Source organism: Trachemys scripta, chromosome 2 (genome assembly GCF_013100865.1).
Source record: "Trachemys scripta elegans isolate TJP31775 chromosome 2, CAS_Tse_1.0, whole genome shotgun sequence".
Taxonomy (NCBI): domain Eukaryota; kingdom Metazoa; phylum Chordata; order Testudines; family Emydidae; genus Trachemys; species Trachemys scripta.
The window spans coordinates 111095257-111119954 of NC_048299.1; the positions used below are offsets into that span (position 1 = coordinate 111095257).

Consider the following 24698-nt stretch of genomic DNA (forward strand, 5'->3'; position numbering starts at 1 on the left):
CTCTCCACTCCGCCAGCCTTAAACACCCAGCTGCTTCTCCCACAATGATCTGCGCTCTCTTCCATGATGCCACCTACATGCAGAATGCCCTCCCTGAACCTGAGCTGAACATGACCATCTCCACCTCTAAATTCCTCTTTTACCTTAAGATCCATTTCTGCTGGAACAAGAAATTGGCCAACTAATGATGGGTAGATTGTACAGCAGCTGGCGATAGCTGATTCAATTTATTAATTATTTAATAAAAGAGAAAAGGCCTTTGAACAGAATTGGAATAATCAAGCTATGCACATTTGCTTATTTATAGCCTACATAACCATGTGACTGTTCGTCTCCCCTCCCCCCATTCTTTCCTATTGTTTGTTCACTCACTTTGTGCCTTGTTTTACATTATATTTTCAACCTTTTGCAGTTGGAATCATGTTGTCTGATGTGTTTGTACAGTTCCTAGCACAATGGGGCCTTATCCTGGCCGGGGCCTCTAGACGCTACTGCAGAATAAGTACTAGTTCTAATAATAGCATTAGTGGCATGAAGAAATAAAGTATGGGAAATTGCTTCAATAGGAAAAAAAAGCAGACAGCTTTATATCAGGATCAAGTAGTTTTTATAACATATGGTTACCATTTTTGGAATTTGAACAAAATAAATATATAGATAGAGATTGATCAAACACAAATCAGTCTTTTAAAGGTAACAGTACAGGTTATGAATAAGATTTATTATTTGTGTTGAAAGTTTGTATATGTTAATGTTAACAATTAACACAATTAACATAAAAAGTTAAAAAAGTAAAATAAAATGTTTTGTGGATTCATTTGCAGTGTTTGTAAGTGTTACTTGTTTTCAGATTATTTCTTCATTTTATACAGATATTTTAATTTGTATTACAACTATTTCTTTGCATGTGTAGACTTGCCCCGGTTTATGTCAGTGTATTTTTTTTAGTAAAAGATTCATAAGAGAGCTTTTAAACAAGTAAACATCAAGGTTTTTTCAGTAAAACTAAAACAAAAAGGGAGGTTTAATTCTGATTGTGGTTTCTATTTTTGGGACCTTGACTTTATAAAAAGTTCCAGCAGTTTAACTAAGGTGTGTTTGCTAAATCTATTTCCTTAAAATGTTTCAAACTTCTGTGACTTAGACTTAAACCCAACTTATATTAATTTTCCTTAATTCAGCTACTGTCCAAATTCAGTTGTTACATTTTGTCAAGCAGAGATGTTTCAGCACCATACGCACCTGTTCCTTTAGGGGGCAGTGCTGAAAATAAAAGCATGAAAAACCTAGAATATCAAGTTCATATTGTGATTTATGTCAAGTTTCCACTGATGATGGAATCATTTTCAGAAACATGCTGTAATATTTGGTCTTTGTTAATATTTATAATATTGACTTTAATTATAGGAAACGTGAAGAAGAAAATAAGAGGAAGGAAGCAGAGCTGTTGAAGGGAATGCAGAACCTGGTACTCAATAGAGTGCAAGTACAGCCACATCCTGCAAATAGAGAGAAGAGTAACAGAATTCCTAGCACTCCACAGCTGTCTAGTAAACAAATTGATGTGCATAGTAACAGGCTTTTCTGCAGTAGCATTGCTCAAAACCAGGCAGGGAAAAACAATAGAGGATCACCTGCAACCTCTCAAAACAAAATGACACCAAAGGAAAAATGTCTGTCTGCAGAACTACCAGGTGAAGATCAGAAAAACAAAAAAGGTTTGCAATCAATGAATTGGCTAGACTGACTATGCAGTGGATGTCCAGTGATATTCTATAGATGGGCTCTGTATGACCATTTCCATCAAGGGAGCAAGCATATTGTGCTCCTTTTTTGTCCTTTTATCATTTAAGACAGACATACAGGATACTAATATATTCATTTGGATATGAATCATATTTTAGTATGCAAGTTCTGTCAGTTTACATGGTCATAATTACAAATATTTATTATGTGTTTTAGACTTAATATTCAAAATGTTTCAAGACAAGTGGTTGGTAGTGGAGCTTCTTAGTTTATCAGGGGTTCTGTTTCAAATGAAGGGAGCTGAAAGATAAAAGTTCATCTGTTAAACACCTGTCTTTATCTTCTGTTCTTTTTGTTAGTTATTTCCTATCATATATGATAAGTGGGTGTAAATTGTTTTATGTAAATAGCTGTGTTTCCCCTCCTAAGCAATTAGTATTAAGTACAGTGTTGCTTTACTTTAAGAAAAAACGTTTTTGAAATACCCGTGGGTTTCTAGTGAACTTCAGTGGGGAAATTTACATATAGACAGACTGTGCAAGATGAAGGTCCCCAGCACATAGAAGGACTTTTGCAGGCTGCTCCCAGTGACAGGGCACTCCTACAGTGTCCCATTGCATTTGGGATACTTTGCATCTTTGGGGCAGTAGGAGGAAGCACTGTGACTCCCTCTCCCACATTGTGCAAGAGATGTTGGGAGGCATCACATTCCTTAATGTCCTCCCTACATTTCCACACACACCTTTCCCTAGCCCTCAAATACCTGTGCAAATGTCATTTAAGGGAAACTGCAAGATTAGTTCCTCTTAAAAGGGTTATAATCTTCCATCATACTAAGAAAAGATTTACCCAGCAGGAGAGCTAAAAGTACACATACATTAGAATTGTTTGATCTGAATTTCCAGTGCATACTTAGCAATCCAAAAAAGAAATAACAAAATATTATCCGAACATAGTTAGTGACTGGGCCACTAGTGGGAAAAACTATTTAATAACCTCTTGGTTTGTAACGCTAGTTCATGCATTGAATCTGCATCGTAGCTACATCACAGAAGAATTGTACAGGTGTAACTGAGGGCATTGTAAGAGCCTGCTGCTCTCCAGCAATCTCAGACCCCAAGAACTCCTGCTGGTCTCTCAAATGTAAAATTAACCCCACCTCCTGTCTGTTCTTCAGACAACTGGAAGTCTATTACCATGGAGCAAAGAAAAAGGAAGTGAAGGATCTGTTTCTTCAGCATCATCACCCAAACGCCTTTATCTTGGGAGCAGGGAAATGGCCTACCAGACAGCATAGTTAATTGACCTTATAGCAAAACCAGATAAAAGATTTCTCTCTTAGATGTTTGAATGATAAGGCTATATAGTTGGGTAATGATAAACAAATAGTAGTGTAAATCTCGGCATCTACAGTAAATGCCTTCTCTCATAAACACCACATTCAAATATTAAGGTTGCAAATATAAAGAACTAAAAAATCAAGACTTGCCAGAGATAAGGTTTTCCATTGCAGAATTAATATGTATGGCACAGACAGGAGGGAAATGTGGTATGGTGAAGATAAGGAAGGGAAAAGGAAAGGGACAAAAAGCTTGAAAGATGCAGAAAAAATGAGGAACGGGAACAAGAAAAAACAGAAGTATAAAAAATGCAAAAGAAGTGTGAATACTCTTTACTTTCAACCTCTCCCAACCCCTCCTTTGCCAAAACTCTCCTGTGACATTTCCCTGAGTCTCACCAAAATCATCTTTCAGGATTTGCTCACAGTGACATGTCCGTACAGCTGACCTTTTATAAAATGCAAGTATCACAAAAATCAGGTTTCCATCTTTCATAGCCAGAATTTAGTTACAAACGCTATTATTTAAGCTCTCAACTTCCAGTTAACTTCCAGGTAACCCCTGAACAAAAAACACACACGCAAAAGATAATAAGCTTCTAAAAAGACAGGGATGTGTTGATAAAAGGTTTGTTGTAGTTGTGTTGGTTCCAGGATTTGAGCGAGACTAGGTGGGAGAGTTAATATCTTTTATTGGACAAACTTCTCTTGTTGAGAGAGATGAGCTTTCAAGCTTACAGAGAGCTTTTCTTCAGGTCCGGAAAACATAATCAGAGTGTCACAGCTAAATACAATGTGTAATAGATTGTTTAGCATAAGTAGTTAACACATATTTCAATGTAATGTGGCCCGTTAGCACCGCTCCAATCATAGGGAGGAAAGAAAGGGAGGGGAGGGAAAAAAGCAGCTGAGGGGTGGGGTTTGTTAGTGGGTTATAGATTGTTGTAATAAACCATAAATCCAGGCTCTCTCTTCCATGATTCCAGTGTCCATGATTTTTAGTATCTAGCAAAGTTATTAATTTAAGCTCTCAGGCTCATCTTTTGAAAGTGTTGTGCAGGTTTCCTTTGAGGATGAGGACTGGCAGATCAGATCTATAGAGGCTCTTCATTTAGTGAAAAATGTTCACCCAAGGTGATAGTGTATTTGTCTTTTATCTTTTTCCTGTGTGAGTTCATTTGAGAGCGTAATAATTGTCCGATTTCACCTACATAGTTGCTATTGGGGCATTTAGTACCTTGGATGAGGTACACCACATGTTGAGATAGGCATGTGTAGTAACCATGGATCTTGAAAGGTGTGTTGTGAGGGGTGTTGATCATTGTAGCAGTGGAGATATGTCTGCAGTTTTTCCATCTGTTGTTCAGGCAGAGTCTGGTGATTCTTTGTATTGGTGTGTCCTGGTCTGTGTGGAGCTTGCTTCTGACGATGAGCTTGGAGAGGTTGGGATGCCAAAGAACTAGATACAACAAGAGTCAAACTCTGAAGCCCTTAATCAGTTCTTTTTTGGGCTAAACTCTCATAGATATCAAAGTTTTACCTGAATAAGTACCAAATTGGGAATGCAGGATTTAGTCTTAAGGGGCAGATCCTACAGTCTTTACTCAGACAAAAATCCCATTAAGTGCAGCGGGGTCCAAGATTTGGCCTTCGGCGAGTATCAAGTTCTTGCTTCCCAGCAGAAAGCCATCTGCCTTTTAGAAAGGATTTGCATAGGATTTTGTCCAAAACAAATGACTGAATCTGGCACTTTGGAAGGAACTCTAGCATAGCAATTATAAGTGGCTTTTTTGCACCTGCTATTAATGTATAAAAATTAAAATAAAAGTTAGTTAAAGGCTCCTATCTTCAACCTCTGCTCTTCACTCAGGCAGTCCTATTTCCGGTCTTCACTCTGTCTCATGAAGCAGCAGAAATGACTATTAGTTCTGAGTTCGCGGAGTAGAGAGAATTTTACACATGCAGACCACTCTTCACATGCCATGGTGTACTCGTCAGTCATTATCTCCTGGTTTTCCTACTCAGAAAAAGCTCACTTCACTCCTAAATATGGTCTGTACCTTTTAGAACCATTTTGTTTTTCCCCATTTTGTTTTGAATTTGACCATTTTCAATTCCTTCTCTTCTTAGTTACTTGCCTAATCACTGAAAGTTCTATAGCAAATTATTTTTAACCATAATAGTGAGTCATGGTTGACTTTAATTCAGGTTCTATCTATTATACTCATGATGCAAACAGCAGGTCACCTGTAAATTTCAATATGATGGATTCAATTTTTAAAGGGTTGTCTCACTTTTCCTTATCAAGATAGGAATGAATCTGTTGGGGAATCAGGGATGTTGTTTTGACAATACTGGAAATGTGCTACTTGTGTACTTAGTATTGGCCCATTCCTGCTCATATTGACGTTGGTGGGAGTTTTGCTTGTGACTTCACTGGGAGCAGGATAATGCCCTTAGTCACTGTCATATTATGTTCAGAGAACCATCCTATTTTGATCTTTTTAGCAGATAAATGTATAGACGCAAATTAGGAAAATCCTCTTCTTCCCACTTTTTTTTTTTTTTTTTGTTAAAGAAGCAAAAACATAGTACATTAAGTCTGATCTTAGTGTGAACTGGAAAACACACTTTGGATTATATATTCCCATTGTATATTCCAAGAATATAAAAATTTCCCTCCTGCATTCCTAGAACTGAATTAAAAAAATATTTATACACCCCAGAGCACATTGGGCTATTTGCCTACATGGCAATCTAGTTCAGATAGATTAGTAAGAATAACAACAGTCTTGGTATGTACCAAACCCCAAGCTGCCCGTTTGACAAGTCTTCCCAATCTGAGAGACTATGGACAATAATCCCTTGTTTCCTACCTGTAAATCAAATGTTTATATGCCATAACCTCTTATCCAGACAATAGATCTCTGACTTCTCCACTGAAGTTAAAGGAGTTACATCAGGAATAAATTTAGCCCAGTGGGTTTTTAGGTGCTTTACTGGACTGTATAACCTAAGCGTTTTCTATGGCTCTACTGTGATTTTATTTTATCAAACACACAATAATAACAAATTTATTTTTTCTCTCTCTTGTCTATCCATTAGTTCTGTCCGCATGCTGTATTGACTCCTTTCTGTGCTCTAGCTTTTTCTCTGTTCTCCCTCGGGGCTCCTTACTAAGCAAATTCTGCATTGCAGCCAAAGCAAACAATCTGAGGGATTTTCATTTTGTGCTCCAGTCCCACTTCCAAGCCATTATCACCAGAATATTTAGAAGCTATTGTCACATGTGGCATGCTGTCCCAAGCATGGACCTGGAAATAGGAAAGAGAAAATTTACAGCAAGGGAAAATTGGGACTTTTGTAGTTTGATTTAGGATGTTGGAGCAGGAATCTAGAAATTGAGTGGGTTTCACACTGGCACCCCAGTATTCATCACTGTCATGTAATTAGGATATATTTTGTACAAATATTCCTGGTGAGGTATCATTTTAAAAGTCTTGGTCTGCTAGACATGAATATCTCATTGGACTGATGTTGTGAAGCTGAAAACACTCACAAGTAGCCTTTCAGGTACAACAATAAAAAGACCAAATAATGTTAATGGCTTATTGAGGAAATGCACAGAAGCACAAGGATTACCCCAGGAACTGTGTACAATGGAAACCTCTCAGAGATAGCACTTCACAATGGGAACTGTTTGACCCGGGTCACAGCAAAAGAGCTTTCCAGCAAGTGGTAAGAAGGTATAAGGGGGGGAAATGACATCATGATGGTACCTCACTCTCCCTACAATAACACACCTGGAAACACCTGAGGGACAAAGGCTGAACTGGGGGAAGTGATGGTCTAGGGATTTCTAACCTGTGTATTAAAACCTGGGAAACCCAAGCTGCAAAGCAAAGGCAGCCTGTGCCTTAAGAATCTGCCAGCCTGTTTATCACTCAGGATGAGAATTTGCTAATTCATATCCAACCTATCTAGTATGTTAAGCTCAGTTTGCGTTTTTGTTTATTTATTCAGTAATCTGCTTTGGTCTGTTTGCTATCACTTATAATCACTTCAAATCTGCCTTGTTGAAATTAATACACTTATTTTATGTTTTAATCCAAACCAGTGTGTGGTTGACTAAGGTATCTGGGGGAAATCTCAGCTTGCTTACCACAAGTGTGCATGGTCCTCTTCACATTGAGGGAGAGGCGGACCGGATATTAAACCCATATACTGGCCAGATTTGACCAGGGCAGGACGGTACTGCTCTGGGGTCCTAGGCTGGGAGACTGGTGGTTAGAGAACCTGCATGTAACTGCAACTGGGTGTGTCCCTACCTGTGTGAATGCTGGTGAAAGTGCAAGATCGGAGGGCTTTGCAGCTTGTCACAGCAGCATAGTGTGAAAGGGAGCCCAGGCTGGTGCGTTGGGGGCTCAGTGGTACTGCAGTTCTAGGTGGCACCCCGGGGGGAAACCTGTCACAGAGTGCTCTGGACTATCTGTGGCAGGGGATTACACTAAGTATATAGAGTGGGATTTTCATTACATGACAGGATATGTCATGGCTACATCGAAAACTTCTTAGACATGCTATGAGTGGTGGTACTCTGCTGTACTTTATTCAGTAGAGCAAGCAGTTGTGTAAATAGGATCGGGTTTTCCATTACCATACATTGAATTCATGTTCACAAGGAAGGCCAACACATCAAAACAGGTGAACATTACTTCTCAGTGTGAGCTAGTCTAGGTATCTGATTCAAATTTTGTGTCAGCAAGAGAAATTAATTAAATGTTCATAGAGTAACCAAATAAAGAAATTAGGTTCCTTTTATTCCGTGGGTATTTTTCCCCCAAATACTTCCGGCCTATTCACTTTCTTTTTCCATATTTCTAAATCTCAGTATGCCACATAATGGTTATTATGCAAAAAATGAATTGGAAAAATAAGCTCATTTTTGCAGTATCAATGATCGTGACATTGATTTTTCATTTATCTCCCTAAAGAATTATCCAGAAAACACACCAAAAGCAAGACAGCTTGTGTCCATTTCCATTGTGGTAAAGAAAATGATGGAGCCAAGGTTGAAGCCAACCATCAAGTTGTGGCGGCTACAGAGTGGTATGGTGAAAAGCACAAGGAGCAGTCTGCAAGCGCGAAAGGCTTAGCACATGGCAACGAAAAGCACATCCCTTGTTGTAACACAGCCAGTGCAGGGGAGAAATTAGCAGATCAAAGTCAATCTATAGCTGGCAACAGAAGCCATTGTGAAGGAACAACAGGGCACTTGCAGAATATTAACTGCACTGATGGAAACTCAAGGAATTCAAGGCAGTGTGAAACACTATCAAAAGGCAAACCGCGCATGCTGAAAGCAAGAAAAAAAGAGTTAAACAGTGAGAGATGTTCCCCAGCTGGCTCCAGTAGACCTGGAAGTGCCAAAATGAGATTTGTAAACATCAGAAATGACAGTTCACATGCCGTAGTACAAACTAACAATGTAGCAAATAATGAATTAGCAAAAAAGACCTGCCCTTTACTATCTATCAAAGCAGGAACTACAAGACCTGTGCCAAGTGATCCAGCAGCACACGCTATTTTTGATGATAGTCTGAACTTGGAAAAAATAGATATAACGGGGTCCAAGAATGCAGATGATGGATTATGTTCCCATCTCACATGTCAGAGTATGAATATTGAACTTATCCCATTAGAGATCCGTATGCAGATAATAGAAAAGGAAAGAACAAGAAAAGAGCTATTTCGGAAGAAGAACTATGCTGCTACTGTTATTCAGAGGACATGGAGAAGGTAAGACGATTGTTACAAAGATAGGGGAGAGAGAGATACAATAAGATAAAACACAATCAGAGTTCTTTGGGAACTTCCTTTCTGTTTTGTCCCTTTCCCTATAACATTAATAGTGATAAATCAGGGATTTAATTCTCTGTCACTAAATAAGTAGAAATGTGTGCTACTGGCCAGGAGTCATTAAGTCAGTTCATAAAGAGTGCAAGGAGAGTAATGACTTTTAATAGCTAGTTAAAATATAAACATTTTGTTTAGAACATGGCTATTACTTCACAGAAAACAAAGGCCCCAAATGTATTCCCCATGCAGCAGTTTAAACTACTTTTCTAGCAAAGATTTTTGCCACCTGTGCTACCACCTCCTTCTACCAGCTCATGTGCAATTCCACACTGACCTCTGAATATTAAATAGGGTCCAAATAGCAAGGTGTTTGGCAGCTTAGATGTACTTGGCAGCCAATACTGGAAACAGTAGTTGTAACTCTACTCAACGGGAATTATTGTTGCATAGAGAAGGAGGAGGAAAGGAAGGACTGAGGTCTACCAGTGCTTGACCGCCCCACAATTCTATCTTATCCTCACAAGTGCAGAGAACTTATTATGTGGTCTATGCACATCAGATCCTGGTGGAAGACCCTTGCTAAATGTACCAATAGAATCCCAAGTCACTGCCAATATTACTCATGGAGGAAGGTACTATTCAGTGAGAGTAACTGTGGCAGAATCTGGCCCAAATGACTAAAAATTTGAGATTAATATTAGATTCAGAAATAAAATATTTGATAATCATGTTTCTTAATATTTAATTTCTAATTCTAAAAATTGACAAAAAGAGAGTTAGCCAATTATCGGCAAATGCAGTATATCATACATTTTTAATTCCTCCTTTCTACATTTTTGAGTGGAATGTTACTTCTTCATTTTTTGTGTGAAGACAGAAAACTATAATTACTAACGTATACCGATAATCTAATCTTTCCAAGTCTCTGTGTACCTTACTCTAAAAAGTGTTAATTTCCTTTTAAAATTAAATAAAACAAAAGTTTTATAGATTGTCCTGAATTTGGTATTCTCAGCTGTGACCACTGAGGCACAGTGACAAACTGCTGAGAAATATAGCACACTCACCCCAAACTGGTGGTTATTCTATACTTAAATATATACCAAGCCAGTAACCAAAATAAACTTCTGTCTCACCACACTAGTTAACAAGAATTCAAAAATGCAGTCTTCTTAAGCATTCCAGCCCTTATTTCACCACTCAGACACTAGGCTTTATGATGAGTGGTTATTGAAAGCCAGTTTCATCAAGCAAAAGGGTTCTTCTGATCTCAAGAGATCAGCCACATACCCAGGTAAATATATAACTCAGATCTTGCCCAATAATCACACTGCTGCCAATCCTTTAGTAAGTAAAATCTAAAGGTTTATTTATAAGAGAAAAGAAGAAGAGAGTTAAAATGGTTAATAGATCATATACATACAATCATTGCAAAGTTCTTTTATCAGGTTTGTAGCAGTAATGAAATAAACTGCTGGCTTGTAAAGTCTCTGGTAACTTCCAAAAGATTGGAAGGTTCTCAGTCCATAGATTGGAATGTTCCTTTTGGTTGTAAGTCCATAGTCCAGAGAATCCGAGCACGAAAGAGACAAGATGGAGATGTTGCCAGTGTCTTTTATACCCTTTGCCACGGGCCTGAAAATTTTCTGTTTCAAACACAAAGCCCACAGCCCCAGTTTGTGGAAAAGTAGAGGCCCAAGATGGAGTCCAGGGTCACATGAGCATATCACATGTCATTACATGAGTAGGTGGACCGCAGGCCAAATCCGGACCTTTTCAGTGATCATGTGGGCTAGAGCTACCACATGGCCGGTATTTGACCAGCCTGGCCAGTTTTTTTATGGATTTGCCAATTGCCCTAAAAATAATTTAATGTGCCAAGTATTTTTAACATGGGTCTAAAGATTTGCATTATTGTCACAATACACTGGGATGTTTAATGTTAAAACTTTCTGGGTCCAGCTAAAGATGCTGCAATGTTCCTGCTTCTGCAGTTTAAGCGGTAACAGATCAAAATTGTTGAAAATACAGTGGCTGTCTGCTCACCAGTGCACTGTGTGTGTGAGAGAGGGTTTGAGTCACGTGAGAGTGAGGAGACGTGCGATGTTATCAATCTAATCTATATGTTTTCTCTCTCTAGATACTATAAGCGGCTGTTGAAGGGGGAAGAGTTACCGAGTAGCCTTGTGATTGGGGATTGGGGTTGTGATCGGCTTGACTTGTGGGTGGGGGTTGCCGAGGTTTTTTTGCATTTCAAAGGTGGTAATCCTAGCATGGGCTGAAGCTCCCCTGTGGAGACCCCCACAGCAGGGGGCAAGCGGCTGGACTAGGCTGTGGAGCACAGTGTGTCTCTGGGCGGCTGCTTGTGCATTCATCATCAGCAGTGCAGGGATGGGCCTGTCCCTGTAGCCCTTTCCAGCCCCCTGCCCCAACTGGCCTGTTCCCTTCCCAGTCCACCTGCAGTCACCTGCTTCTGTCATATCCCAGCTCTCCCCAGGGCTGCTATTTGCAGTCTCCTTTGTCCCTCCCACCACCCAGAGTTCCCTTCCTGCCCCTCTGCTTTCCCAGCCCCCAAAGGGGCATTGCATGGCTAGCTGGATCATAGTCCAATAGCTTCACCTCCTGGCTCCGAGCTCAGAAGTACTCACACACACACACACACCGTGCTTTGCTGCCCAGATCCTAGCCATACCCATTTCTCTTCTCCCTTGCCCCCATCTCTGCTGCTTGGCTCAATTGGGCACAAAGAAATATTTCGGGGGGGGAGCAGCAATGCCACATGGTTCAGGCCAGCCCCGTGCATCCTGTTTTCAGTTTAAGGAAATAAGGTTACCCTACTCGCTGGGCAGGGCAGGAGGAGAGCTGGCAGGCGATCAAGGAGCTTGGGGGGGCAGTTGGGTGGTTATGGGATGGGAGCTGGATGGGGGTCTGGACCTTGACCAAGAAATTTGGACCTTGACAAATAATAATTGACTACCCCTGCTCTAGTCTATCTGTGACATTCACTGCAACAAGAATACGTGAGACAATTGAACAAGATTGTGTTAAGGGAGTGTTTGGTAGATGAATAATTTGCAGGTAAGCAAGCTAAGAGAAATATACAAAGGCAAACAAGCTTGTTACCTGTAGAGGTTGGGAAGTGATGTTTCACCTGTAACGTTGTATGATTAACTAGATGCAATATAAGGAGCTCTCACCTTTCTCTGAAACATCTGCTACTGGCCACTACTAGACACAGGATACAGAACAGATGGTCCATGGTCTGATCTGGCAATTCCTATATTCCTAACCTTCAAGTATGACCATTTCAACATTCACACTGACTCTAACCAATCTGTATCTGTGCTCGTGTTGTGCCTTTTAATGCCCCTGAAAAACAAGGTTAGATTTATAGGCCTGTATATTTCCAGTTAATTTTTTAATTGCTGTTGGAATATGGGAGTCACTTTACCTTCTCTCGGTACACTCCTAGAGAGCAGAGAGAAGTTCCAGTCCTGCTCTGTGGTGTTTTTAATTAATCCTGGGATTCCTCTCTAATTTTTCTCATTTGTTTTGTGGTGTCTCCCTTATGTTCATACATTTGTCATCTTCTGTTTCCAGGAAACTTTCACTGTTTCTGGCATGTTTCCTTCACTCGATCTGGTGAACAGTGAGACAAAGAATCATTTCATTTCCCAACCCTATCTACGCTGTCTGCCCTTAGCTCTTCTTGCTGTTCTGCAGGGATTCTGCAGTAGCTCCCACTAAGATTTTTCCTCCTCATCTACTTGTAAAACATTGTGCTTTTTTTTTATAACAAAGGATGGGTGACCCAGAGTTTCTTATTATGGTGCTCAGAGCTGTGACCCCAAATTCCCACAATGCATTTCATAAATACCTCAGTGATGGTAATAGCTGTCCTTAGACCTATTTTTCCTTGCCGGAACCAACAGTTAAATGTTTTAGAAAAAAGAAAGTGATCTGCAAGGATACCATTGTGTGCTGTGACCCTGTTGTGATCTATCACATGCTAAACAGAGTTGGAGTGGCTCACTACTGGGATAGGAGACATCAAGGACAACACAGCTGGAAGTATGTGGTAGTATTATATTGGTTCAATAGGGAGCACTTTTCCCACTTAGCACTGAATCAGTGCCCCAACAAGGTTTTAGGGGGCATTGTGCTGCTGGAAATGCTTTCTTTTATTTAACACATAAAAAGTAGATTCTGACTATTTGTGATGATCCCATGGCAGTTTTCAGAAAAACTGGGACATGAAACATGAACCAAATTCCAACATGGATAATTACATTGCCTACTATCTAAATTCTCATTGAAGTTTTGATTGAATCTGATATGTCACTTTCTGTTCTAGGATAGTGCGTCAAAAAGTCAGCACGTTTCACCCAAGATGTAGATGCACTGATCCCTGTATATAGTTTGTATAATATTTGGTGTTAGCTGAAGTTATACTTGTATATTCAGGAGTATGTAAAGCAATATGGGATAAAAGTCACTCATAATTAATAATAGAAAAAGTACTCAATGGGGAAAAAATACACTACCGGTCCCTGCATGTGACATTATTAGGGCCCTACCAAATGAAAAATGCATCACAGGCTGTGAAATCTGGTCTTTTGTATACTTTTACCCTGTACTATACAGATTTCACAGGGGAGACCAGCATTTCTCAAACTGGGGGACCCCGACCCAAAAGGGGTCGTGGGGGGATTGCAAGGTTATTGTAGGGGGTCATGGTATTGCCACCCTTACTTCTGCGCTGCCTTCAGAGGTGGATGGCCGTAAAGCAGCGGATACTGGCCAGGCACCCAGCTCCAAAGGCAGTAACCCAGCAGCAGTGCAGAAGTAAGAGTGGCAATGGGTGGCCAGAGAGTGGCAGTTGCTGGCCAAGGGCCCAGCTCTGAAGGCAGCAGCACAGAAACAGGGACAGCAATACTATATTATGCCATCCTTTCTTCTGCGCTGCTGCTGCTGGTGGTGCTGCCTTCAGAGCTGGGCTCCTGGCCAGCAGCGGCTGCTTTCCAGCCATCCCGCTCTGAAGGCAGCACTGCCTCCAACAGCAGCACAGAAGTAAGGGTGGCAATACCATGAACCCCTCCAATAACCTTGCAACCCTCCTGTTTGGGTCAGGAGCCCTTCAGTTACACCACCAGGAAATTTCAGATTTAAATAGCTGAAATCATGAAATCTTATGATGGTGAAATTGACCAAAATGGACCATGAATTTGGTAGGGCTCTAGACATTACCCAGGACAAAATCTGGACTATTGAACAGCTCTGTCCCCTCAATTCTCCAGCCTTTTACACTGCTTCACTGTGAGCGCAACCACTCCTGGTCTGCTCACACACAGCCTCGAGCATGTAAATTGCTCTCAGCTATACCATCCGAGTGCTATGGCCAGCCACTCTTGAATTACACTGCACAGCAACACCAGCAAATTCCCAGTCCCAGACTTCCATCAGAAATTTGTGTCTTGTACTGCCCAGCCCTCTCCTGGAAAACACAGCTCATGTAAAGTTTATAATTTTATTAATAGAAAATGATATGCACAAGCCCTGTTATCCCAAATGAAGTTTCCCAAACACTTCAATCCAAACACACTGGTTTAGATGAAACAATAAAACAAGTTTAACAACTTCAGGAAAAAAAGATTTTAATTGATTTCAAGTAATGAGGCGTACAAGTCAGAATTAAAATAAAATAAAAGGTGAAACATGGTGTGATAGACCCAGACCAGTTGGGAACAGCAGAGTAGCAGAAGGGAGATATACTGGCCACTGGATACGTAGTTTTCTGTTCCCTGAGTGACCAGAGCAGGGGCTGCTCCAGGCTAATAGACCACCTGATTCCAGTTAACCTGCTAAGAGTCAGGTGAGGCAATTAAGCACCTGACTCTAATTAAGACCCCTCTGATGCTATAAAAGGGCTCACTCCAGTCAAGCCAGGGGGAGCCGGGGAGCCAGAGGAGAGGGGGTGGGGAAGGGGAAGGGGAAGGGGAACTGGGAGCAAGAGGTGTGCAAGAAGCTGAGAGTGAGTAGGCGTACTGCTGGAGGACTGAGAAGTACAAGCGTTATCAGACATCAGGAGGAAGGTCCGGTGGTGAGGACAAAGAAGGTGTTGGGAGGAGGCCATGGGGAAGTAGCCCAGGGAATTGTAGGTGTCGTGCAACTGTACCAGGAGGCACTCTAAACAGCTGCAGTCCACAGGGCCCTGGGCTGGAACCCGGAGTAGAGGGCGGGCCCGGGTTCCCCCCATACCTCTCAACTCCTGATCAAACACAGGAGGAATTGACCTGGACTATAGCTTCTACCAGAGGGGAAGGTCTCTGGACAGTTTCCTGACCCATAGGGTGAATCTGTGAAGTGAGCAAATCCGCCAATAAGCGCAGGACCCACCAAGGTAGAGGAGGAACTTTGTCACAACAGCTAATATCTAGTTAACAAGCTCAGTAAATTCAAAGCAAAAGTCTCTCTCACCCCATACTCCAGCAGTCTGACTAGCTGAAATCCTTTCCCTCAGTCCCAGGGCATGTCTACACTGGCAAAGTTACAGCACCAGCAATTACAGCGCCGCTCAGAGAGCACAGAAGGAAAACCACTGTTGTGTGTTCACACTGACAGCTGCCTGCGCAATAGTGTGTTCTCACTTGCAGCGCTATTTGGAGCGGTGCACTCTGGGCAGCTATCCCCCAGAGCACCTCTTTCTCTTTTGCCGCTAAGACTTGTGGGAAGGCGGAAGGGGTCATGGGGCATCCTGGGTCCAGTCCCAACGCCCCGTGATGCATTGCTTCGCATCCCAGCAATCCCTGTGCTTACATCTGCATTTGGCGCCATCTTTCAACGGTTTGTGTACTGCGCGCCCTGCCTCTTTCTGGCTGCAGGAATGGATCTCGAACTGCTGACCAGTATGCTGCTTGCTCTGACCAACAGGGCACGAGTGGCAGTGGAGTCATTCCTTAAACTACAAAGGCAAGAGGAGTGTGATGTTGATCTCGCCACATGTAGTAGCTACGACACGAGATTGCTTGTGGCATTAACAGAGGTGCTGATCACAGTGGAATGCTACTTTTGGGCTCGGGAAACAAGCACTGAGTGGTGGGATCACATCATGATGCATGTCTGGGATGACGAGCAGTGGCTGCTGAACTTTCGCATAAGGAAAGCCACATTCATGGGACTGTATGATGAACTTGCCCCAGCCCTGCAGCGCAAGGACACGAGAATAAGAGCTGCCCTGTCACTGGAGAAGTGCATGGCGATTACACTGTGGAAGCTGGCTACTCCAATCGGTCGCTAACCAGTTCAGAGTGGGAAAGTCGACCATTGGAGTTGTGTTGATGGAAGTGTGCAGGGCCGTTAATCGCATCCTGCTCTGAAAGACCGTGACTCTGGGCAACGTGCATGACGTAGTGGATGGCTTTGCACAAATGGGCTTCCCTAACTGTGGAGGGGCGATAGATGGCACGCACATTCCAATTCTGGCACCAGACCACCTAGCCACCGAGTACATTAATCACAAGGGGTATTTCTCAATGGTTCTCCAGGTGCTTGTGGATCACTGTGAGCGTTTCACGGATGTTAACGCAGGCTGGTCTGGAACTTACTTTAATGAAGCTATATGACAGTATGTACCTGAGTTTTGTGACTCCACCAACCACTAAACTAAGAGATTAAATAGACTTGACTCTCACTTTAAATTTTGCAGTCAATTTACCGTATTTATTGAAAATGTAAAACAGTTTGAGATACAACCAAGCTCATCCCTTCAGAATTCTGGACTGACAGCACGCTAGTAACTTATACTTCTGTGATGCACGTTAAATTTCCCTTTTCCAGAAAAATGTTTCAATTCCCACAGTCCACAAACATCACAAATTTAGTCCCCAAAAGTGTCTCTTAAGGCATCAGGCCTGCCAAAGGTTAATTGCTCATCCTGCTCACCGAGGCTTGCAGTTCCTGTGTCCGCCTCGCTCCCTTGTCGGGTGCATTGAAGCTAGTGGCACTCTCTTGGGTCCACAGTGAATTGACAAAAGCTGGAAATCTTTTGGTTGCTGTCCCTGTAGGTCTCCAGCTGGCATCAGGCACTTCAGTCTGTTATTTTCAGACAGATCTTTAACTTTTCTTAAGCTCAAAGCCTCCTTACCCATAAACCTGAGCGCATAGACTGCTCGCATTTTCATTCCTGCCCCACATACGCTTCAGAGTCATGGTATATGCACCTAGTGTGCTGACTGAGCTTTGAATTTTTGTTAGCGCAGCACTGCGTGTGTGTGCGTGTGTGTTTTAATTTAACCCCCTGCTTCCCTTCTTTTTTGACTCAGAACCAGATAGACACATTTTTGTGGAATATTTGCACATAAGCTGAAGCACAGCTACATAGGTTCCCCTCCCCTTTGGTTCCCCACAATATTTATGTGTCTCCAAAAACTACCAGAAGGTTCTGTGAGGTCTTTGATGGCAATGACGGGATATAATGTCCATGTGACCATTTGATTTATAGATCAGTAAATACCTGCAGCACTTAATACGGGAGTAATTGTCAAGCACAGAGTACAGTTTAACATTCCTTTCCACTCAGCTGTTAAACAGCTATTACCCAATCATTTTTTCTGCATTTTGTAGACTAAATTAATAGCAAGAGTCGTTAGTTACCCAGCAGTGTACAGGTTTTTTCCTGTAACGGCCTATTGTTAAGTAACCGGAGCTTAGTTATAACACATACATGGATAACGCTTCCTTGTCTCTGGAAGAAGTCCTGCAACAAATCCACAAAAATGTTTATTTACTTGCTTCTTGACTTAACTATTATAGTGTTGCTCTGTTTTGAATAGTTAAATCCCCATGTCGGTACTAGCGTTTGCTTTTCACCAGCTCTCTCTCAGCTTTTTTTAAATGAATACAGAACTCGTGCAAAGTGTCAGAATAACAGCCCTGGAAACTTGTGGTGTCTAGTTGCAAAACCAATCTGACATGGGCAGGCAACCTCACAGAGGAAGAGAGGGTAGTTCAGATTTCATGCATATGCAGTCCTTTGTGCCTCTGCTGCAACTGCAGTCATGGGTAGGGATGGTAGTGGTTTCTGTGATAGGCATACCTGAAACCACCAGTTCATTTCACACAGGCCACAGAAAAAGCACATCTGCTGGTAACTTTTGGTCATCTGGACTTCAATAGACAACCTATTGTAGCGGTAAAAGGCTCTAGATCTCATTAACAATCACTTGAGCCATCCAGTCCACTGTCTCATGCTCCTTCTGGTCCGATGGCTTATAGCAGGTTCCGGTAATGATTTTGCTTCTGGTTCTGTGTATTAGTTTGTTTTACTTTTGAGCTTGTTGTAAAAGGTGCTAGAAACCAAATTTCAAAGAGCCAGTACAGCCTGGGCAGCAGCACTGCAAGGCTACCATTACTGCCCAGGTGAGAGGGGATTTGTGTCCATTCCCATCCGTTCCTTCCTTGTCTTCGCTGTGGAGGCTTCCAGCATGGCCCTCAAACAACAACAGGTGTGATAGCGAGTCATGGGGATGTGGAAACTAGACTGATTTCACTGACTCACTTCAGACCAGCAGCCAAATACCAATGACATCATCTAATACCCCATAGTGTCAAATACCATCATAATTAATAAGTTACTGTTAACCTGGGGGAAAGCCATAGCAGGAAGATTTAGAGTGGATTATTTGGCCAGTCAGTTTATTCTCTAGTATGAAATGCGAGTACAGCACAGACTACTAACATTTGAGGCAAGGAAAAATGTAGCTCTTCTGTGCAAGTGTTAACCAAATGAAGGGATGTTTGTGAACTGTCAGTGACACATCACAGCTGCAGTGGTAAGGCTAGGAGAGAGACTGAAAGAAAGAGGGAGCAAAGATGGAGTGAAACATTTAGGGAGAACTAAGAGATTGGAGAAACCAGGAAAGGGACTGAGAGTTCTTCAGAAGTAAGAAGAACTCTGGGTGCATACTATTAGTCTGGTTTGGTAGCATTTTACATCCACGTTGCTCAGGTATAAATGATGGCACAAGCTGCAAGGCAGTGAAGAACCAGGCCCTAGAGCTTCTCAAGTTCTGTGTAGAAAGAGGAAATAGACTCAGCAAGTATCTTCCCCTATATTGTGTCAATAATTTGCAAATATGCAGGAGAATGCATCAGAAAAGTTTATGCCACTACATTCAGTTGTGAATGCAATGAAAACAGAGGTAGTATTATTGATAGATTATACCACATCTATGTAGTAGTTTGTTCTTAATATTGTCCTCACTTTTGGTGATTTTTTGGTACATTATTTATTATTATTTTGGCTGCAGATAGTTTGAAGTTCCAGAGTAACTTTTGATACTCATGATCCTTGTCTGCTTCAGTAATTGTGTGAAATTAATGGTCACATCTGGAATTGAACCCAGGTCTTATTCTGTCTGCTAAGCAAACATTCCTCATCCAAGTGAGTTGTCAGATCAGTGGGAATTTTGTTTTCCCAGTTACTCATGTAATCCACCATGTGAACTGATGCATGTAAAACACTGAAGTTAAAACAGGTCATCTAAAACAAGTGCTCTTCTCTTCTCTTCTCTTCTCTCCAGTTACCAGCTAAGACAGAAGTTGGTCCAGCTTTTTAGTGCTGAGCGGCAATGCAAAGAAGATAAAGACAAATGGAGACAAGAGACAGCTGCCTTTTTCATCCAGGTCGCTTGGAAGAAACAGCTGAACCATGGCCCTCTGAAATCAGTGTCTTCATGTAAAAACCTAAAATCTGTAAATAAAAGCAACTCAGCCATAAAAACGAGCACGCAATCCATCCTTAAGCAGATATACGGTAATTCTGTTGTGGTGGCAATTTAAAGTTTCAGAATTTAAGTGTTCCATTGCTGATGCTTTCATAACTAACAATATTCCTAGATTTTGGAATCTGCTATAGATTTAATACTTCCCAAGTTACTAAGGGATTTGCAGCACCAGAGCTAGAAATCCATTTTTTTTAATACACAGATAAATCCAGGGGGGGGGGAAGGGAGGAGGGGGTTAGATACTTTTAGAAGCAAATCATTTCTAAACCTGATTTTTTTTTAACCTTAAAGCAGTATATGGGTCGCTGCACATCATTACTCCATGACAGGAGTCCCTCAGACAGACAGACAGCTCCCCATATTTCTATTTCACCAGACCTGAATTTGGGGTAATGTGATGATCAGAAGGTGATATTGTTTATCTGCTCATTTTGAAAGTACACATACTCAGTGTTAGATATGCTGAGTTGGATGCAGGTTTACTCTGGTAATTATTCAACCAAACACTATGGAAACTTAAAAAGAAAATATACTTATTTAACCATGTTTTGTGTTGAAACTATAAAATTTACCCAAAAGTTACTTAAAATGCTATTATGGATCACATTAACAATTTTTAGGGCTGTCAATAGCAGTTAACTCACGTGATTACTTTTTTTAATCACAATTATTTTTTTTAGTTAATCGCGATTAATCACAGTTTTAATCGCACTGTTAAACAATAGAATACCAATTGAAATTTATTAAATATTTTTGGATGTTATTTTATGTTTTCAAATATATTGATTTCAGTTACAACACAGAATACAAAGTGTACACTGCTCACAGTATATTATTATTTTTTATTACAACTATTTGCACTGTAAAAATGATAAACAAAAGAAACAGTATTTTTCAAAAAGCAACAGAGGGTCCTGTGGCACCTTTGAGACTAACAGAAGTACTGGGAGCATAAGCTTTCGTGGGTAAGAACCTCACTTCTTCAGATGCAAGTATTTTTCAAGTCACCTCATACAAGTACTGTAGTACAATCTCTTTATCATGAAAGTGCAACTTACAAATGTAGATTTTTTTTGTTACATAACTGCTCTCAAAAACAAAACAGTGTAAATCTTTAGAGCCTACAAGTCCACTCAGTCCTACTTCTCGTTCAGCCAATCGCTAAGACAAACAAGACAAACAAGTTTGTTTACATTTACAGGCGATAATGCTGCCTGCTTCTTATTTACAATGTCATCAAAGATTTGACAAAACACAAAGTACCAATGTGAGATTTCTAAAAATAGCTACAGCACTCGACCCAAGGTTTAAGAATCTGAAGTGCCTTCCAAAATTTGAGAGAGATGAGGTGTGGCACATGCTTTCAGATGTCTTAAAAGAGCAACACTCTGATGTGGAAACTACAGAACCCGAACCACCAAAAAAGAAAATCAACCTTCTGCTGGTGGCATCTGACTCAGATGATAAAAATGAACATGTGTTGGTCCATATTGCTTTGGATTTTTATTGAGCAGAATCCGTCGTCAGCATGGATTTATGTCCTTTGGAATGGTGGTTGAAGCATGAAGGGACATACGAATCTCTAGCGCATCTGGCATGTAAATATCTTGCGACGCCGACTACAGCAGTGCTGTATGAACACTTGTTCTCATTTTCAGGTGACATTGTGAACAAGAAGCGGGCAGCATTATCTCCTACAAATGTAAACAAACTTATTTGTCTTGAGAAGTTGGCTGAACAAGAAATAGGACTGAGTGGACTTGTCGGCTCTAAAGTTTTGTTTTATTTTTGAATACAGTTATTTTTCTGTACATAAATCTACATTTGTAAGTTCAACTTTCATTATAAGAGATTGCACTACGGTACTTGTACTAGATGAATTGAAAAATACTATTTCTTGTGTTTTTTACAGTGCAAATATTTGTAATCAAAAATAAAGTGAGCACTGTACACTTTGTTTTCTGTGTTGTAATTGAAATCAATATTTGAACATGTAGAAAACATCCAAAAATATTTAAATGAATGGTATTCTATTATTGTTTAACAGTGTGATAAATTTTCCATCATAAAAGTTTTATGACACTCTTTATGATAAGATTATTTTAATGTAAGTGTGTGTGTTTAAAATTAAGAGAGTGCAGCAGTTCACAGTGAAATGGTCTATAACTGTACATAACCACATTTGGGTGTGAATTTGTAAAAATGTGCACATTTATTTTTTAAAGGGCGCTCTCAAGAAGGAAAAGTTTGCCATCCAGCAAGACCTTCTTCAAAGCATAAGCTTTCTGATGTGCACGTGATCTCAGGTAAGGGTACGGCCTTAGTGAAGCTGTGGAAGCATTTCTGGAATTTAAAATGTTTTAGATGGCTTGAATATGAAAGGAAAATGGGAACAAAACTATAGTAATAATAATAATAAAACCAAAAAAAATGAGGTAACCAAGTGAACATCCCATCTAAGATATCATTGTACCTAGACAGGTAGCACCCTGAGATCAGGGGCTCTGTGTTCTGTCACTCCTTTTGGACTTTTGTGTATTATTTTTTCATTTTTTCTTTGATATTAACTTGTTTGTTTAACAAGATATGTGCAAAGAACTGAGGGTAGGAAAAACCCTATTATACAATGGCAGTTTACAGAGAAGGAGAGATGTTTAAACTCACCTGTGTGAATTTGTATACACATACTTGTGCACACTTAATTTATCAGCACAGTATCTGGTGGCCATGTGGAAGCAGATACCACATTTCTACACATACTGAGAATTTATGAACAAAAATTAGACAAGTTCAATTGCATATATGTGCTCGTGGATACAGATATCCACATCTGACCATACTGCCCAGACACACTCTGGCTTGCTGGTTAGACCTTTTTTATAATGTCATATCTGTGAACCAACTCCCAGTGACCCTTGGCTGGTACCTTCCTGCAGAAAATCTTTTTTAAAAACCCTGTTGCTGTGATGTCATATAGTTATGCGGCAGTGTTAGTGGGATGGGGAGGGGGAGAGGGAGAGACAGTTACACAGGTGGTGAAGGTGAAAGAACTTTTTCTTCTTCCTGATTCTTCTTTCTTTCTACTACTGAGTCACACTCTAGTAGCAAGTAGGTTATTGGTGAATTCCTCTGGCACTCTACAAGGCAGCCCTCTGCCTTCAGCCTCCTTGCTGCACAGCACAGCCGGTGTTACCAAGAACTGATTACTCCACACCCTTGCTGGGGATACTGGCCGCTTGTCCCTTTTCAATTATTTCACATTTGTACACCAGCTCTTAATGGTCCACAGCTAGAAGCCATACAATCTGCACACTCACGTGTTATGATTAGACGTAGTTTCCCAACGGTGTTTGGGAGTAACTGATGGATTGGAGGGTGCGAGTGGGGGGGGTGGATTTTTATCTTTACTCTTCATTTTTAATTACTGTGGCCCTGTTTCCATTCCTGCTCCCCAAGAGGCCATGCCAACCACACACACTGCCTTTCCCACCACTGCTCTATGCTGAAAAGTGCTATATAAAAATTGAATCTTCTTCCTCCCTAGATCTGTGTGCTGAGCGTATTCACTCCCCTGGCTGCAGATTGCAGTGATAAAAACACGTTTTTCTTCTTCTTACTCCTATCTCCTGCAGAGCCAGCACAACTCACAAAGGGTTCTGTTCCTCCTTGTGCATCAGCTACAGAATTGTTTGTTACGTTCTAATCAGTTACACCTGTGCAGAGCCACTGAGGGCAAGAGTTACTCCAGATGGGTAATGGAGAATAGAGACTGAGGGCACTGGAGCGGTACACATGGAACAATCTCTGTTACCGGCAGAAGATGGAAAGAATCCAGCTTGACTCAGATCCCATGTTGAATCTGTAGAAAAATGTTTTTACTTATTATTTGTATTGCAGTGTAGAGCCTAGGGTCCCTTTCTGCTAGGTGCTAGATGGTGGCTGCCCCAAGTTGCTTACCATTAGGTAGATGAGACAGGTTTGATCTGGGGATCACAGAGCCCACAATGCCACTGTTAGAATCACTCTGTGGAGTCTAACTGCACTGTTACTTAAACCCCTTTCATGTCAGCCTTCTGCATTTGGGAGCAGCCTTGCTACATACAGCACTCTAGGCAGCAGGGCAGGGTGAGGGATGGAGGAGAAAGTAGCCAGGCCCAATCCCTTTCCCCATGTACCAGGATGCCCATTAGAAAGGGCTAGTGCCCTCTCACCACTTTCTACTACACTGGGAGCTATTCAACCTTTCCACTTTAGTTCTCATAAGTAGCCATTAGCCCAGATCTGCTGCTGAAAGGCATCCAGGACTCAGGGAGAACAACAGGAGTGTTAAGGGACCCTGCTCATTAAAGGAAGAATTATACCCTGACATTTTCTCACATACTCAGTGTTACAGAGTGAAAAAATGCCAATACCCTTTGCCCTGCTATTTTCCTAATTTCACGAGTTACCGAGACTCCTGAAAAACAGTATTTCGACAATTTGTTTAAATGAAACTGAAAATTATGCTCCAGTAGCGATGCACTGACCTAAGCTGGCAGTTGATTGCTGTTGGTGCACTGTGGGGGCAGAAGGCGTGCACCAGCTGCTAGGCACGCTATTGTCTATCTGTTTTAATGCTAGGTCAGGCCCCTGGCAGCACAGGATTGTTCTCTGCAGTACTTTCCCCAGCGCTAGGCCTGCTTCTGTGGGAGCGGGTAATTCCTATTCCTAGTCATTCAGTCCTTGGCCTTCCCGCTAAAACTGCCCATTGGATGTGGCCACGTAAATTGAACTAAGACCTAGGGACCTCTGTTCTATCCCTGCTCCGCCACAGGCCTTCTGAGTGACTTTGGGGCAAGTCACGCGTCAACTGTGTGCCTCAGTTTACCCATCTGTAACATGGGGACAACGATATCAACCTCCTTTGTAAAGCACCACATGAAAGCTATGTGTTGTTAGGTAAGAGTTCCTGTTGTAGATCTCTCTGCTAC

The 24698-nt window shown here is 41.3% G+C and overlaps 1 protein-coding gene across 6 annotated transcripts in view; it reads left to right on the forward strand.

Annotated features, from left to right (window-relative positions):
* INVS (inversin) overlaps positions 1-24698 on the forward strand; it is a 200335-nt gene that overhangs the window by 171215 nt on the left and 4422 nt on the right. For 5 of the 6 annotated variants that reach the window (XM_034761409.1, XM_034761414.1, XM_034761410.1 and 2 more), the window contains 4 exons: positions 1408-1718; positions 8080-8884; positions 19525-19757; positions 21954-22034. In XM_034761409.1, coding sequence (XP_034617300.1) covers positions 1408-1718; positions 8080-8884; positions 19525-19757; positions 21954-22034 — 1430 coding nt within the window. The remainder of the gene's footprint in view (positions 1-1407; positions 1719-8079; positions 8885-19524; positions 19758-21953; positions 22035-24698) is intronic. The other variant, XM_034761411.1, reaches the window with a different exon arrangement.